The sequence below is a fragment of the Phoxinus phoxinus genome (assembly GCF_949152265.1).
Source record: "Phoxinus phoxinus genome assembly, chromosome: 24".
Taxonomy (NCBI): domain Eukaryota; kingdom Metazoa; phylum Chordata; class Actinopteri; order Cypriniformes; family Leuciscidae; genus Phoxinus; species Phoxinus phoxinus.
This window is the reverse complement of record NC_136899.1, coordinates 25,586,320-25,601,639: the sequence shown is the minus strand read 5'-3', so window position 1 is coordinate 25,601,639 and position 15,320 is coordinate 25,586,320. Positions and strand designations below refer to the sequence as shown.

The 15,320-nt window shown below is 39.7% G+C and overlaps 1 protein-coding gene across 4 annotated transcripts in view; it reads right to left on the bottom strand.

Moving 5' to 3' along the window:
- The window catches only part of nrp1a (neuropilin 1a), a 68,794-nt gene that overhangs the window by 27,843 nt on the left and 25,631 nt on the right, over positions 1–15,320 (bottom strand). For all 4 annotated transcript variants that reach the window (XM_079601758.1, XM_079601757.1, XM_079601759.1 and 1 more), the window contains 3 exons: positions 9,340–9,567; positions 5,792–5,947; positions 2,521–2,687 (listed from right to left, as the gene is read on the bottom strand). In XM_079601758.1, coding sequence (XP_079457884.1) covers positions 2,521–2,687; positions 5,792–5,947; positions 9,340–9,567 — 551 coding nt within the window. The remainder of the gene's footprint in view (positions 1–2,520; positions 2,688–5,791; positions 5,948–9,339; positions 9,568–15,320) is intronic.

Sequence of the window (15,320 nt, the reverse complement as noted above, 5' to 3'; positions counted from 1 at the left end):
CCCAGTGAGAGTCAAAATGTGTTGTACAGATGTAGGTATGTCACGCTTTAACAAAGTCTTCCGATTGAAACCAGGCTGTCTCCATAAACATAGCACACTGGAAGTCTTCAGAGCCAGAATCCCATGTTCTGCAAGACTCTGCCCCTTCTTCATCCATCATATATCTGATAAAGACCTTAACGGAGATTTGTTTGTCAGCATGGCACAAACTCTTGTAAATGGACATAGAGAATAGTGGCCTGTGTAGCTTACTGGCGTAGCTGAAGATCTCCTGACCCTTGACTAATTATCAGCAGTGGCAAGCTGGGAGCATTAGACCCTGAATCTAATTTGAAACCGCATTAAGATGCATGACAAACGCTGTCTTTTTGACACCTTCTGTGTGGAGAAAAACCTGCTAGAATTGGGGATTTTTAACAAGGAAGAACAGGGCTTCTATGAATAATATAAGTGTCTGCTGTAAATTACATTCGAGAGTGTAAATGTAATAAATAATGAACTGATAATATGCGTTGGAGGACACAGGAGTGTGCGAGTTGTTGGACTGCGCTATTAGATTGTGTTGCTTAATGGAAGCGAAATGAAGAATTCCACTCTTTTAATAACGCTTGTTATAATTAAACTCCTCCACAAGTGCTGGGCACGAGAGAGAGAGAATGAGCGCAGGACGTCTCCAAATTATAAATCATTCATCCTCGGCAGGGTTCCGCCTTTGTTCCCTTGGAAACAGATGTGCGGGGTTCAACTTTGACATCTGATTGGCGGAAAGGGATTTGCAGGGGCACGGCACATGCGGGCTGAAACAGAATACGTTTGATTTGCTGAAATTTCTCCTACCAAAAAGAGTACCCTTCCTCTAATCAATACCCTTTAGAGAATTCCAAGCGGCTGCGAAATTGTGCTCTCTTCAGCTCGATACTGCACTGTGGGAGGCGAGTCATTTAGAGTTTCATTAATATCTGAAATGACTAAACAAGTTCAGCAAGCCAAGAGGGCGAACATTTGCAAAGTCTACTTAATTATCCTGAATAAAATATGAAGTGGCAACTGTGAAATGATGTGGAACCGATTGGTTTAGGTGCTAGAATATACATTTTCTAAATTTGATCTTTGAGACTCATTTGAGTCACAAATGCAGAATGTTTAACTTTTGAAGACTCTTGTACTGAGCACAATGAACTTCACTAAGACTCAACCAGGATGTTCTCTGAGAAGATGTCAAAACCACATGCCAAACATTGACAAATATACTGTCATCTGACGAACATGAGAATCCTTCAGTTGAAGTGATGGTCTGTAAAAAGAGTAGAGGCTTATTATCGACTGCTTCTCAGAGAACATCCTGGTAGAGTCTTAGTGTAGTTCATTGTGCTCTGTACAAGAGTCCCAAATCAATACTTTATTGACAGAGACTTGTAATCTATAAGCATAATGAGCCCATCTAAACAAAGAAGAACTTTGAAATATCATGATGATCAAGAACACTCGAGAAATCAACAGATAAAACGGCACAATCCTCATATTGATCAGTCTCAGCATGGTATCCTCAGGGCTCTGCTCTACAAAGCTATGGAAATTCTCCACTAAAAATGTGGGGCAGAATTTGCAGCCGCAAGGAGAGAACTGGTCTCCAGTTTCTTTGGGAAATGCATACGTCTTGCTTCCACAATGAAATGAATTAAACATCACAGTTCCTCTTCTCTGCAACATTGAGGTACCTTCCCCTAATTCAATTAGTCTCTGGTTTAGAACACGAGTTTTCAGAGACAATATTTTGATTGCAATAAGGAAAATCTGCTTAACAGACCTCCCCTAGCAAATATTTGGCCGCGGGTCACGTCTGTTATTAGCCTCCTGAGGAGTCTCTTTGGCCCAAGCTTTCCAAAGATTATAAAACAAGTCTGGGTTTTCAGGGTACCCTTGGGGTTTGGGTCACAGTAAAGCCCCTAAGTGTAAGAAAAGGCCTGCAATCAACACAATAACTGATGCCAAGAGTTTTTCACAGATTCATGCAACCGAAATAGACATGCACAAATAATCTGTTGTCCTACAACATGTAACTGTGTGTGGCCACATTCCTTAGAACAGGCTTCAGGTTTCTTATTGTCTCTCGGACATTAAGATCATGTTAGATACAGACAGATTTTGTTGAGGTTTCAAGCATCTGTTGGCCGGGAAGACTCACTGGGGTTGGAGCGAACCAGTACATTTGGGTTTTAACATTCCATGGCTGTGGACCAAAGGGCAGCATTCAACAGATGTTGCTGCTGGTCTTCAATAGAGAAAAGCAAGCCAGTGGCAAAAGCATCTGCAAGGCCACTTGTTAGAGCTGAAGTTGAATTCAGCTAGACACAAAAATCATAAAAGTGTGGGGGAGTTTCAGAGCAGCTTCTTCTTCTTCAAAAAAAAAAAAATCAATTCTATAAAAGAGTCTATTCTCTGCCAAGGACAAATCCCTCCCCCATTACTCATTCATAATAGACTGCTATCTACAGTATATGCATGCGAATCGTGCAGTACCTGAATCCATTCTTTGTTTGTGTCCTCTGCAGGGGTCCAACCATTCTCTGGGTTGTTGAGTCTAGAACGTTCTGGAGACCAGCTGGGGTTGTACTGGGATGAGGCCATGATTTGATCAGAATGGATTTCCCCAGTTTCCAAACCCAAAGGCTCGGTACAGTCAAAGTCTGAAGAAATCACAGGGAGAAAGAGGGGTGGGGGAGTTGTTAAAATGTCATTTCATGATCTAAATAAAGAATACATCAGATCCTGACCCAAACTAAGGCCTTCCTCTTGGGAATGGGCCACTCAGCAGCAAAGTACCACAGGTTTCCATCTCTTAGGACCAGAATAAAACACTTCTCACAGGAAAAGCACAATTTAATGGAAGCACAGTGGGAAGTGTACCACATTAAGACGCTTTATTCATAAAACATTCAGTTTAAGCTCTTAAGTCCAGCAACAAGCAAGTCATGAGGTTCATAAAGAAAAGCTTTTGGATGGTGCACGGTTAAATGGCACATGGGAAGGCCATTTCCCCAGCGTCAGCATCAGAGACGGCACTAGCATGTCTGTGTTTTTAGATGCCAGGAGAGCAGGCTGTATATCACTCCACATGCCATGCCACCCAGGATAAGGGCATTACTGATTGTTTTGTGATGTTATGGGGCATGCTGGCCGTGTGTCTGAGACAAGCAAAGTTCACGCTTTGACCCCCAAAAGTGTTTATCCAGAAACTGTGGCACAGACTTTAGGACTGTCAGACAGCGGAGGATGGGGATAATGTTGAGGCTGAGGTAGGAGGTCACAGACACCAAACAAACACATATTGTAAGGAAATACATTGACACAGGGTGAGCTCATGTTCCCTAATATAACAGTGAAAGGTGCAAGAAGGTCATATACACACATACTCAAAGAGCACAGGCCAAACATGCAGGCCTAAACACATGTAGCAGATGGAGAAAGCATGTGTGTTAACTGGACAGTAGTTTTATTTGTTCACTCACACTGAGCCATAAGCCCTGTTCTGAAAGCATACTGTAGTGAGCCGCCTGCCCAGACAGCACGTGAAGGCATCAGATGCCTATACTAAATAGTAAGCATCACATTTATTCTTTGTAAATTAGCAAACTCAACAGAGCATTTTGACAAGCTCATTGAAAAAAAAACCCATCATCCAAGGTGGCGGCTGGGGTCGAGAGAAATGTTAATATACTGTAAATAAATATAACTAGACGTGCAATTTAATGAAATATAGAAAAGTATATTTAAATAACAGGCAATTGTATCCATAGAAAAATATACCATAGTAAGAGATTCTGTCAAAATATTAAAGTCCCCCTGCAGTCAATAATTTCATTCCTTAAAACCATCAAAATCCCTCAAAATTACACATTTAAAGTTTTTTTCCCTCAAAAAAAATGATTCATGCCTTAAAATAGCTTGAATGTAACTCTACCCCTTGCCTTATATAGTATACGGGGGTTCTATGAATATGCAAATGAGCCCCGCCTCCACTCACTCACAGCAGCTCAGAGATCCATTCATTGACGATCACACGTTGATCTAATTGGTTTCAAGGTTACACCACAGGGTGTCTTTAACTTATTATAACAACTGCTATTGTCAATTTATAAAGGCGTACTATAGTATTAGAGAATCACATTGTTAGCATAGCAACGTGAGTTAATGCCAAACTCTATTAAAATCAAAAGGGAGTGTTGAGTCTTTTATGTGCTTCTCATGAATTTCTCTCTTTTACCCTTGAAACTACAGCTCAACTTAATCTTAACATGATTACTCATTCTCTAGTGCTCTGTTTTATCTCTCTATCTCTTCAAGCCATCTATCCTCTATCCACCCTTTTATTCTTCAGAACAATGACTGAAAACAACCAGATCGCTCGTCTGATTACATCTGGCATCCGTCACTGTTTGGTCCCACTCGGCAGAGACCATAAATCTATGACGGTTCTCTGACAAAATCCTTCACATAAAGAATTATTGCCAATGGCGATCTCCTTCCTTCCTGCGAAGCACAATGTATACTGGTAAACATGTCGAACTGCGAGAGAAGCTGCCACAGAATGTAAATTTATGGGGCCAATAAATAATTGATAGACTGCGACTGTTCAGCAAAGCCTCTGCTGAGAACACACCGAATGTTCTTGAGCATGAGCCGGGACGGTACAGATGTAGAAAGCTAAAATATAACATGGTACTGTACATCAGTTCACAGCATTAATGGTAATATGTACTTTATAATACATACTATATGTGACACTGGAGCACAAACCCAGTCTGGAGCCGCACGGGTATATCTGTGGCAATAGCCAACAATACATTGTATGGGTCAAAATTAATTTTCTTTTATGCCAAAAATCATGAGGATATTAAGTAAAGATCATGTTCCATGAAGATATTTTGTAAATTTCCTACCGCGAATATATAAAATATTTATTTTTGTGAGTGGATGCAGCACAATCGTGAACATAAATGCAAAACTTTAAAGGAGATTTTCTATATATTTTGCACCCTCAGATTCCAGATTTACAAATATTTGTATCTCGGACAAATATTGTCCTATCCTAACAACCCACACATCAATGGGAAGCTTATTTATTCAGCTTTCAGAGGATGTATACATCTTAATTTCAGAAAATTTACCCATGTGACTGGTTTTGTGGTCCAGGGTCACATATGTATAAAACACAGCTGTTGATTCACAAGCTCTAATGTTGAAAAGGTATATTCTCAAGAGAAGGTGACATAAAGACAGATAGTGAAGGATAAAGAAAGAAAAGTGTCCAGGGATAGATTTACATGCATAGCATGATTGCAGGTGAGGGTTGATGGTGTGTTCTGAAATTAAATGTTTAGTCGGAGCATTTCTCAAATTGGGGTGAAGAGGTGAACCCTCTGGGTGAGCTGGTTTGGGGAAAAAAGAGAGTAATCCAACCTCCAAAAAGCGGGGCAGATGGGTCATGACTCTTAACATAATCACTTAATGAAAGAGGGCCACAGCTGAGAGGGACATGGTGATTTAATAGCTTCCCATGTTACGTCATGTTGTGTGTGCGTACACTGAATATGGGTTTCTACCCCACCCAACAGATAAGAAGATGTTTCAATAACTTTGGCTAACGTTATTTAAAGACGTTAGGAACAAACATTCTCAAAATAAAGTTCTCACGTTGATCAAATATCCTTTAACCTAAAGGACTGGAGTCTTCATCAAAAAATGAAGATTAATTTCATGAATTACTTTACTTTGTGCGCTTTAGACTTACCGTCAGGGACTGTTCTTTCCAGCACAGTATAATTAGCGGAGAATCCCTCTTTTGCTATAGCACTATCTGTGGTGATTATCAAAGCCAAGATCCCTGTGTAGGATATGATCCGTCCTGGAGTATTCTGTCCACAGAATCTGCCGATGTATGGACCAACTGTAAAAAGAGACAAAGAAATGAGAGAGCTTGATTAGATGCATTCAATAATCCACTATTCATGCCACTACATCCCTGCAGATACTGTAGTGTCAACGTCAAGGACAGTGACATTGGTTGATCTTGTATAACGGTGTTGATTGAACAAAACATTCTCCCGACAGCTTTTTGTTGATGGAAATGAAAAGGGCAGTGTCTGTTTTGTAAGTGTCTATGACCTTGGGTTTCTGTTTTCAGTGGCGATCATAAATTCCTGCACGTATTGTTCGTTTCAGGGCCACTCTGATGTGACTTCCCAGAAGCCACTTTACAAGAAAAAAATGTGTAGGAGTTGGAGGGGACATAAAAAAAAAAAAAGAATTGAACACAAGTACTGTAAATGGAGAGGTATGCAGTACATTCAGCTGAGAAAGTACTGAAAAATAAGAAGAAACAGAAGGCTCTCCAGGTTAAGGCCACTTCTAAACTCTTGGATAAGCAACATTTCAAACTTGCTAGAATGTAACGGTAAGTTGTTTGACAACAGACAACCAATCATATATACAGTGCAAAATCTCTAATCCTGAATAAAAGGATTAATCACTGATCCATGCAAAATATGAACCGTGTAAAATATGAAAGATCCAGGAGTATGTTAACCCAGGGTTAAAATGTACTACTAAAAAGATATGCACTGTAAAAAGTGATCAGTTGGCTTAACTTAAAAAAAGTACGTTATGTGGAATTATCAAATACAAATTTTATTACCTAATTTTAAGGCAACGGGTTTCCTCACTTTTTTAAGTTAAGCCAACTTATCACTTTTTACAGTGCATGACACAGAAGGAGTAATAAAAAAAAAATCGAAAACAAGTGAAAAAAATAAAAAGTGGTTAGCTTCTTTAAAAAGAAACATAGTGATTGGCTCTAAGAAGATGTCCATTACAGAGATTAAACAGAAGTGCCAGCTTTGTGTGTGTGATTACATAAAACAGATCTACGGGTTTACATTAATCTTAATCTTCATAAGAATTCATAGAATGGAGAAACAGGTGCATCCAAGTGTGTATAAATGTGTGCGCGCTGTGTGTGTGTGTTGGGTGTGGTGAAGCATCCGGATTATCTGCATGACTCAACAGAGCTATGAAATTTTAAAGAGCCTCTCCATGAATCCATCCAGCATGTCTGCTCTTGGAGGAGGAGGGGGTTCACAACACACACCCTCTGCCAGGCCGAGACGCCTCAAAGTGGGCGGCCGGTGGGTGATGGAAGCCATAGAAGCTTCTGTCTCATGCCTTGCAGTCTTTCCACACTAATGCACTTATTGATTGGTGTGGCTCCACAGGTAATGCAGCTTGTGTCTGAACCGTAGAGAGGAGTTACACTGAGGCCCTAAGGCACCAGGGACTCCCCTTTAAAGTCTTGTCTTCAACCTCCCTCTTGGCTCTTTCTCTGTGACACCTTTTTATTGTAGATTTTCAACAGAGGCTGCTGAGTGTAAAATAAAGCTTGCAACCTTTATCCTCGGTTCTACACTTTCCCTCAGGCCGACATTGAATTTGCTCTCACAAAAAAAGCACTAAAGATTTAGTGTAACCTTTCAAAAACACTTAGTTAAACAGACTTCCTTTTATCATAATTGTTGATCTATAGGTTCACAACCTATGTTCAGAAGAGATGCTAAAACAATTTTTTTTATTTATTATAACTCATGAGAAAGCTCAAAAGGCTCGGCCTCGGATCAAAGGTGCCATTTGTTCACGGCTTCTCTCTTCCGTCAAGTCGATAATGAAGCGGAAACCGAATAAGACCTCTGTTCCTCGCAGACTTCCTTCCCACTTTGAGCTGGAATCTTCCTGTTGGGCTGCTGGGTTTGTTTATGCAGTTATACACGCAAATACAAACTGTAATTATCTTGAAGAACAAAATATTTTTGGTGTTATGACAACAGTCTACATTCCAGAGTCCCTCACCCCGAACTGCCCGAGACGAACCACAGTCTAATGTCCAGAGAGACGGGAAAAGAGAACAGCTATTAACGGGATGAAGAGATCCTACCGGCATGTTCTCAGACAAGCAAACTGTGAATGTAAGTGTTTGTGTGCAGAACCAAATATCTTATAGAAAATTGCCCATGCTTACGAGAGGCATCTTGCCTAGAGATCCATGCATCTGACTTCTCTGTTAAAGGCCAAAGATGAGACCCTTCCACTGACCTCTATTTAGTTTATTCTCCAGACCCCCTTCTCACCCAGACAGCAACCTAGAGTCGGCCCAGATCCGGCCCACATGTGAGCTATGTTGCTGTCTGAGAAAGTATTGACCTTCAACTGTTTGAAGATGTATGATATCTCAAATCATGTGGCTTGTTGAGGAAAGGTCTGCTATTACTTTCTAAATAATCAGATTTACCATTTTCACCTGGCAGATAAAACTGGTGTAATATCAGAAATTTTATGTTTAGGGGTACAACATCCAGACAGCTTGCCACTGGGGCCTTAAAGGGACAACTTTGTACCTGATTTACCCATAAAAGGTTAGTACCCATAGTACCTTTTACGTACTACTCTAAGGTACAAACATGCACCTTTTAGAGGTCAATCAGGTACAAAGTTGTCCCTTCAAGAGCACTGCTGGAAAATATCTTTATTCAAGAACCGCTATAAAGACAAAACAATCTCTGTTACCTTAAATTATCAGTTTATCACTGTAAAGCCGCTTTGAAACAATCTACATTGTTAAAAGCGCTATATAAATGAAGATGACTTGACTTGACTACTCCAGTGACCCCGTTGTACCCCTAAAGGTACAATTTCTTGACAGTCTCGATACCCTCCCAACAACCAAGCATTCCCTAACATTCTGTTGATGCATTTTACATAGGCCACACACATTTTCTTCAGAAAATGTCAAATCTATTTAAATAACATTCTTGTTATTTGATGTCATGTTATGTTTCTGTCGATGTTTCTTTATGGAGCTTATCACATGGCTTGGTTGAACTGCTAAGGATAACACACCGTTGCCAGGAAAAACAGAGCGTTGCCATGGACACGGTGTTCTTTAGCGGAAACAATACAATCGTTTTTAAATCAATAAACTCCTTTTTAAATCAATATTTTGTGTCAAATTATTGATTTATTTGGTAGGTAGCCATGTAATAAGCGTGATAATGTATAGCGAGGCGGTTGTTATAGCGAATACAACCCCTTCAGGCTCCGCTCCGTGTCGGGGTCCTGATCAGCCTGCCGGGATTGTATTCGCTATAACAACCGCCTCGCTATACATTATCCCTTACTTATTGTTGCTGGTCTTTTGGGTATAAATGGGCAAACATCATCCAACTAAATTCTCTTTTGTTTCAAACATTCTGAGTGTCTTGTTTGGCGCAACAGATCTGTCCAATGACTCACCTCCAAAGAAACCGTCCCAAATCTCCAGGCGGTCGTAGCGGCAGGACACTCCAGTGGGAGGCTGTGTGTCCGGCTCCAGTTCGAAGCTCTCGAACTCCAGAACGATCTCCGACATCTTAGGAGCAAAGATCATGAATGTGCAGTCCAGGTTGTTGGGGTACTTCTCCGGAAAGCCAGGGGACTTGATGACTCCACTGCTGGAGGTGAAGTTCCTGGAGCATTCTGGACCTGAGGAAAAGGAAGGAAAAATTTAGGATTTTTTTGTTTGTTCACTGAGGCAGATGGAGTAGGGGAAAAAACAAACATCGGAGGAGGAACACGGTGGTCTGTGTTGTTTTGCTCGATGATTGCATGGTTTATGGGCCGTGGTGGAGGCCCACCCTGCTCGGGATACGCTCTCTGCTTGGGTGTGTGGGCTAATGATGACGAAACGAGACCAAAAAGAGAGTACATGCACATATGAGACTGCACTTATTAAATGTTTCTCAGGCAGTATGGTTGGTGCGTACAACAATACAATTAAGAAGTAGCAAAATATGTCCATTGCTTTATATAACCACCGATTAGAGATGTGCACACACACATTTATATCGACAAGTCAAAACATTCGCCCTGAACTCCTTGTGGACTAGCTTTGCTGATGCAGTGTGTTGTTGAAGTTCACACATACATCACTACTTTGCACTTACATGACGGCCGTTCCACTAAAGCTGTTGTGTGATGAATAGGCTCAGAGCTCTAAGAGTAAATACACTCTTGTTACAGAGTGATGCATATCGGATCACCTCTGGATCATCAACACTGAAATGTCAACATTACGTTAGCGCTGTACCTAATGTAGTGTGGAGTCTCGTGATTATTACTGCGGGAGCAAAAGTTTAAAGATCCTGAACCAGAACAGAGATGACAAATAATGATGTCACTGTGGCGGAAAATCCTTGCGTGCTTCCAAACACATATCACTTGCTCTTTTAAGTGGGACACAAAAGGACACGTTTTGAAGAATTTTCAAGCTGCTTGCTTGCATAAAAAGTGAATGGGATCGTAAAAAGTCATCATAAAAGTCATTCACTCTTCTGAAGCCAGATCAAACATTTCACTGAAAATCTTGTTACTTTTATTATGCGTGAAAGAACAGCATGCACATTTGATCACATATCTCCTAATTTGTTCTATAAAATCATATGGGTTTTGACATGAGGGTGTTTAAATGATAACAGATTTTTTTGGATGTTGAAGAGCTTTCTATTTATTGAATATTATTAGTGTCAGGGATATTCAGTTATTTGCTCGTTTAGTTTCATTATCATGGACTTTTAGGTTTCTTCTCATTATATCCTGTTGTCTTTGTTCATGTTTCCCACCATCATTATTTACTATGGCAATTCATCCAATCATCACCGTTAGTCTTTTAGTTTGTGCTCAGTGTGAATTGAAGTTCCTCGTTTCGCTGCATTGATTGTTGGTTATTGGTATTGTTAGTAAGTTTGTTTGATTAAATACTTTTATTTTTGAATTCATCTTTTTCTGTGGACCTTATTCACTGTGATCGTGACAATTAGGTGCATAATTTAATGTAATCAAAAGCTCTTCATGACCACATTCTACCACAAAACCATTAACTGCTTCTTTTTATATGCTTTTTTATTTCTTTTCCATTTTTCCAGCATGTGCTTTAAAGAAAATGACCAGCACGGGGATTTGAAGCTGAAGTGAGTTGACATTTAGTGTACTACTTGGTTGGTTTTTAAACAGCAGGACATAAATTCCACACTTTTAGTCCTTTCATTACACAGAGATTTAAAATTCCAGACATTTAAAATTACACTTTCTTTCTAAAACTAGACAAATGAAGCTTAATGTGGCCTTTCGAACCCTACAGGCCACTACTTTAATCCATTGAAAACTGTTGCCAGCAGTTACACGTGTGTAGAAGGTGACACGAACAGGACAGGGTAATTGCAGAAAAGCTGTCAGATGAATGGGTCAGCAAACAGTGTCTCTAAAACTTTCCAACTCGAAATAAAAGTTACTAGGCTTAACAGGCTTGCAGAGAAATCCAAAGGAACTATTTGATGATGGAGCCAAAAACTTTCAACTTTCATCATATTTGTCTGATAGTTCCAGCGCTAGCAGACAGAAACACTGCATACTGTAGACTATTCTTAAGATAATCTTCTGACAGAGGAAAAAGTTATCTGGCTGTTCCACGGGCAAGAAGGAATTGCATTTTTCTTTCGCAAGATAAGAACACATTTCTTCAGCACTATTTATAAAGTGCATATTATAACATCTTTTTTCTTCAGTAAGCAACCCTGAACATACTCAAAGCAAGGACATGAAAGCAAATGTTTCTGCGTTTGCCACAATGTTTCACTCAATTCACATTGCCACAAAAGGGCGATATTAGGGCTAACTGTCGTCTTATACGATGATTTTTCTTCTTTTGGTTTCTAAGGTGTAGGTGGAGCAACAATTTAAAAGAATCAGGGGTGCGTTTCCCGAAAGCATCGTTAGCCAACTATGGTCGCAAGTTCCGTCGTTATCAGCAGTTCAACGATTTGGTGTTTCCCGAAACCATCGTTCCAACAAACGTTTACAAACAGCATCGCAAACTTGTGTGGTTGGAGCGACAGCTCTCGAGCCGTGGTCAGAAGCAGAGTTTCTAGTTTACATGAGATGTAGACTGAATAAATCCTTATCTTTAGCTAAATAAGCAAGCTGACATTCAGTACAACCCGTGTTATTTATTTAGAATACATACAAATGTAATTTACGTCTTCTAGTTTGTCAAGAGATTTAAAGCACCGTTTTTGAAGACTGCGCATGTGCGAACGTGCTCTACTATGTAAGAACGAGCCAAATATTGAGTCTGGTAATAAAGAAAAATAACTGAGAACAATTAGAAATGGTCTTCAGATGCCATGTCTGTAACTTATATGACAAAATCTAGCGTTAATTCGATCTCAAACAGATTCATTAAAATAAGTTATTAGTCCACCACGTGCGAGACGTCATAAACGATACTTTGCGACATTCGGTTTCGGGAAACAGTCGTGACTCGCTAGTTAATTTCTCCAACGATGCATCGTACTACGGTAGTTAAGCAGCGAGCTATATAGTTGTACGGGAAACGCACCCCTGGTTGGTTAAAGTTAGCTAAACTGTCCACACGTGCCTGTGTTGATGCGAGAGAGTGGGAAATATACAGAACTGTGTGTCCACTAGTACATTTATCCGTCTGGCTGGAAGTGTGTATCTCCACTGCTGTTCGCTGTGACTGGCTTTGTAACGCACCACCGCTGTTTACAGATTGCTGTTCTAGGATTTGTGTGTGTATGTGTGTGTGTGTGTGTGTGTGCGCGTTTGTGATTATGCGTGTCTCATAAGGATTCAGAGACGTGTTGCTATTGTCACTAACCACAAATGCTCCACACATTCACATGCTCCTTGATTTGTTTCTGCAGTTATTTGCAAATAGTTGGGGGAAAAAAAACTTTACAAGAGAAAGACTGCGGAAAGCTGAGATGAGAAACGGGAGGCTGTAAACTCAAGCCAAACAAATAAAGCTTTGTGAGAGCCATCCAACTCTCTCTCTCTCTCTCTCTCTCTTGGTTTCTTTCCCTCTCACCGCCACAAATACTTTCAAGTCGTTTTGAACTAAATTTACACTTAAACACCAGAATTTATGAGAGACTAGTGAAGTGGTATTGAAAAAACAACACAGGGTTGATTCATAGCAGCTAAGCGCTAATCCTGACATTAACGGCTAGCTTTAGTACCATTTATTTTGCTTTTCCACACTAATGTATATACACAGGGCTTATCTATTCAATGCGGTGAAGTGGCCGAATCCTCCGGCCTCTGTGGAATATTTGCTCAGTTTATTTTACAGGCCAGAGGCAATGCTTGTTAAAAAGATCACTTTCACGTCTCCCTTTAGTACAAACAAACCCAGCAAAGTGTCATAGATTTAATCCTCATGTTCTGCTGAGATTAACTTTACTGTTGTTACGGTTTGGTTCCCAGAGACCCCAATGATATAGGCTATATTTAACATGTCTAAACATTTCTGTCATTTAGAAATGAGCCTTTTATTTTCACATTTTTTGTTTTGTTTTAATAAGTTCTTCTCAGCTAAACAAATCCAGATATCACTGAAGCTGCCTCTGTTTGACCCTAAAGTAGAAACTATATATGTATTAGTGTTGTTATTGTTAACTAAAACTATTAAAAAATAGTTCCGTTAATTGAATTAAAGCTGAAAATAAAATATAATGCTAATGCTCTAATGCTTAAAATAATTAATTGGTTTGAGTAGAGTAAACTTAAATTAAACAAATTAGTTCAATCAAATTCACTTTTATGAGTATTTAGAACTTTCTTTTTCTTTTGAGTTCACAAAACTGACACTTTTTAAGTAATCTGAATTGTTTCATTATTTTGAGTTTAAGAACTTGTTTATTTCAATTTAGACTAATTTAACTTTAACTAAGCTGGGATTTCTATTCCCCAGCATGCTTTGCCATGACACTCAAACGGGAGAGTAAATGCTCAAATCCAGTGTTATATAATTATTTTTGTTCAAGATTAATTAAGCAAGTTAGCATTTACTGAATTAGCTAAAGCTAACCAAGTATCCACTACTAAAAATATTTAAGTTCGTAACTTAAAATGAGTAAAATCATTTTAAGTTAAAAGTGTGAATTAGTTTACTCAAATATTTCAAGTTAAGAGCAATTAAAATGAATGAGTACAAAATAAAAATCTGTCAGTTTTGCTTACTTAAACTGTTTGATGTAACTGCTTACCTCGTTTTTTTTTTAGTTTTGACAACTTATTCGGATATACAGTATATAAATAATACTAAAATACACTGATTTGCATCCATTATGCTAACATTGTTTCTCTAAGAGTTCTCTGTAAATGTTAAAGTTTACACCGCACACAGTTTGACACAGCCATGCTAACGCTACAATATTAGTGTTACTAGATCCCATACGACAAAGTTTGTGTAACGTTGAAGCAGAAATTAAATGTCTTAAGGTGTTCTGGGTCTATTGAGCTAATCGTGTTGTTTATATTCCATATATCCGCAGGGAGAGTAATTAATCTGGACACACACACACTTTTCCTTGCCGTTTACCCCCGTGGCTACACTAAGACAGGTTAATGGGCGCGATGAGAGTTTGAGAAGCAAAATTCAGCCACACTTTCCAGCAAACATTAATCTGGAGACACAGCTGCGGGTTTACCCAGAACACACAAACACACACACAGTTGCTGACACATCATTTAGCCAGCCGGCCCCGCTGACGGGTCCTCTCGAGGTCCAGACCGGGCAACACACAGAAAGACAGTTTCTGCCTCGGATTTCATTAGCTCTGAGTGTTAATGTACAGGGTTTATTTAGAAGACGGGCTCGTAGAAAGACATGCTTGCTGTGCCAGATGTGACCTATGCCACTGGCCTGTTAAAAAGCAGCCAAACTTGTAAAAGACAACTAAACTGGACAAAGTGAACAAGCTGCCCTCCTCACGCAATCCTGGTCCTGCTGTGTTGACACAGGTGCCATCGTAAAGACGTTCAGATAACATCTCCATGATGAATGGCCTAGTGTAGCTAGATGTGAGTTAGCGGTGCTGACGCAGACTTTCGCTGGACTTTAAGGCTAATTTAAAGCTATTTAAATTAGGCGGCTGTTTAAGTTAGGCGGTAACACACCAACAACTTTGATTCCTTTTCAGACAAATCAGGATTACATGGGAAGATTATTGATTAATAAACATTTGTTTTCATGCAGTTCCTTGGACAATACCATGTTACACTTTTACCATAGTGCATGATTTATAAACTAAGACATTTTGAGGTTTGCATCACATAACCAGCTCCATATGTTCGGCTTTTCTGATGTAGTAAACTTGCTCCGTCGCTGTCCTGATACAGCATTGCTCTTGTGATGTGAAGCGTTTGTGTCCTGT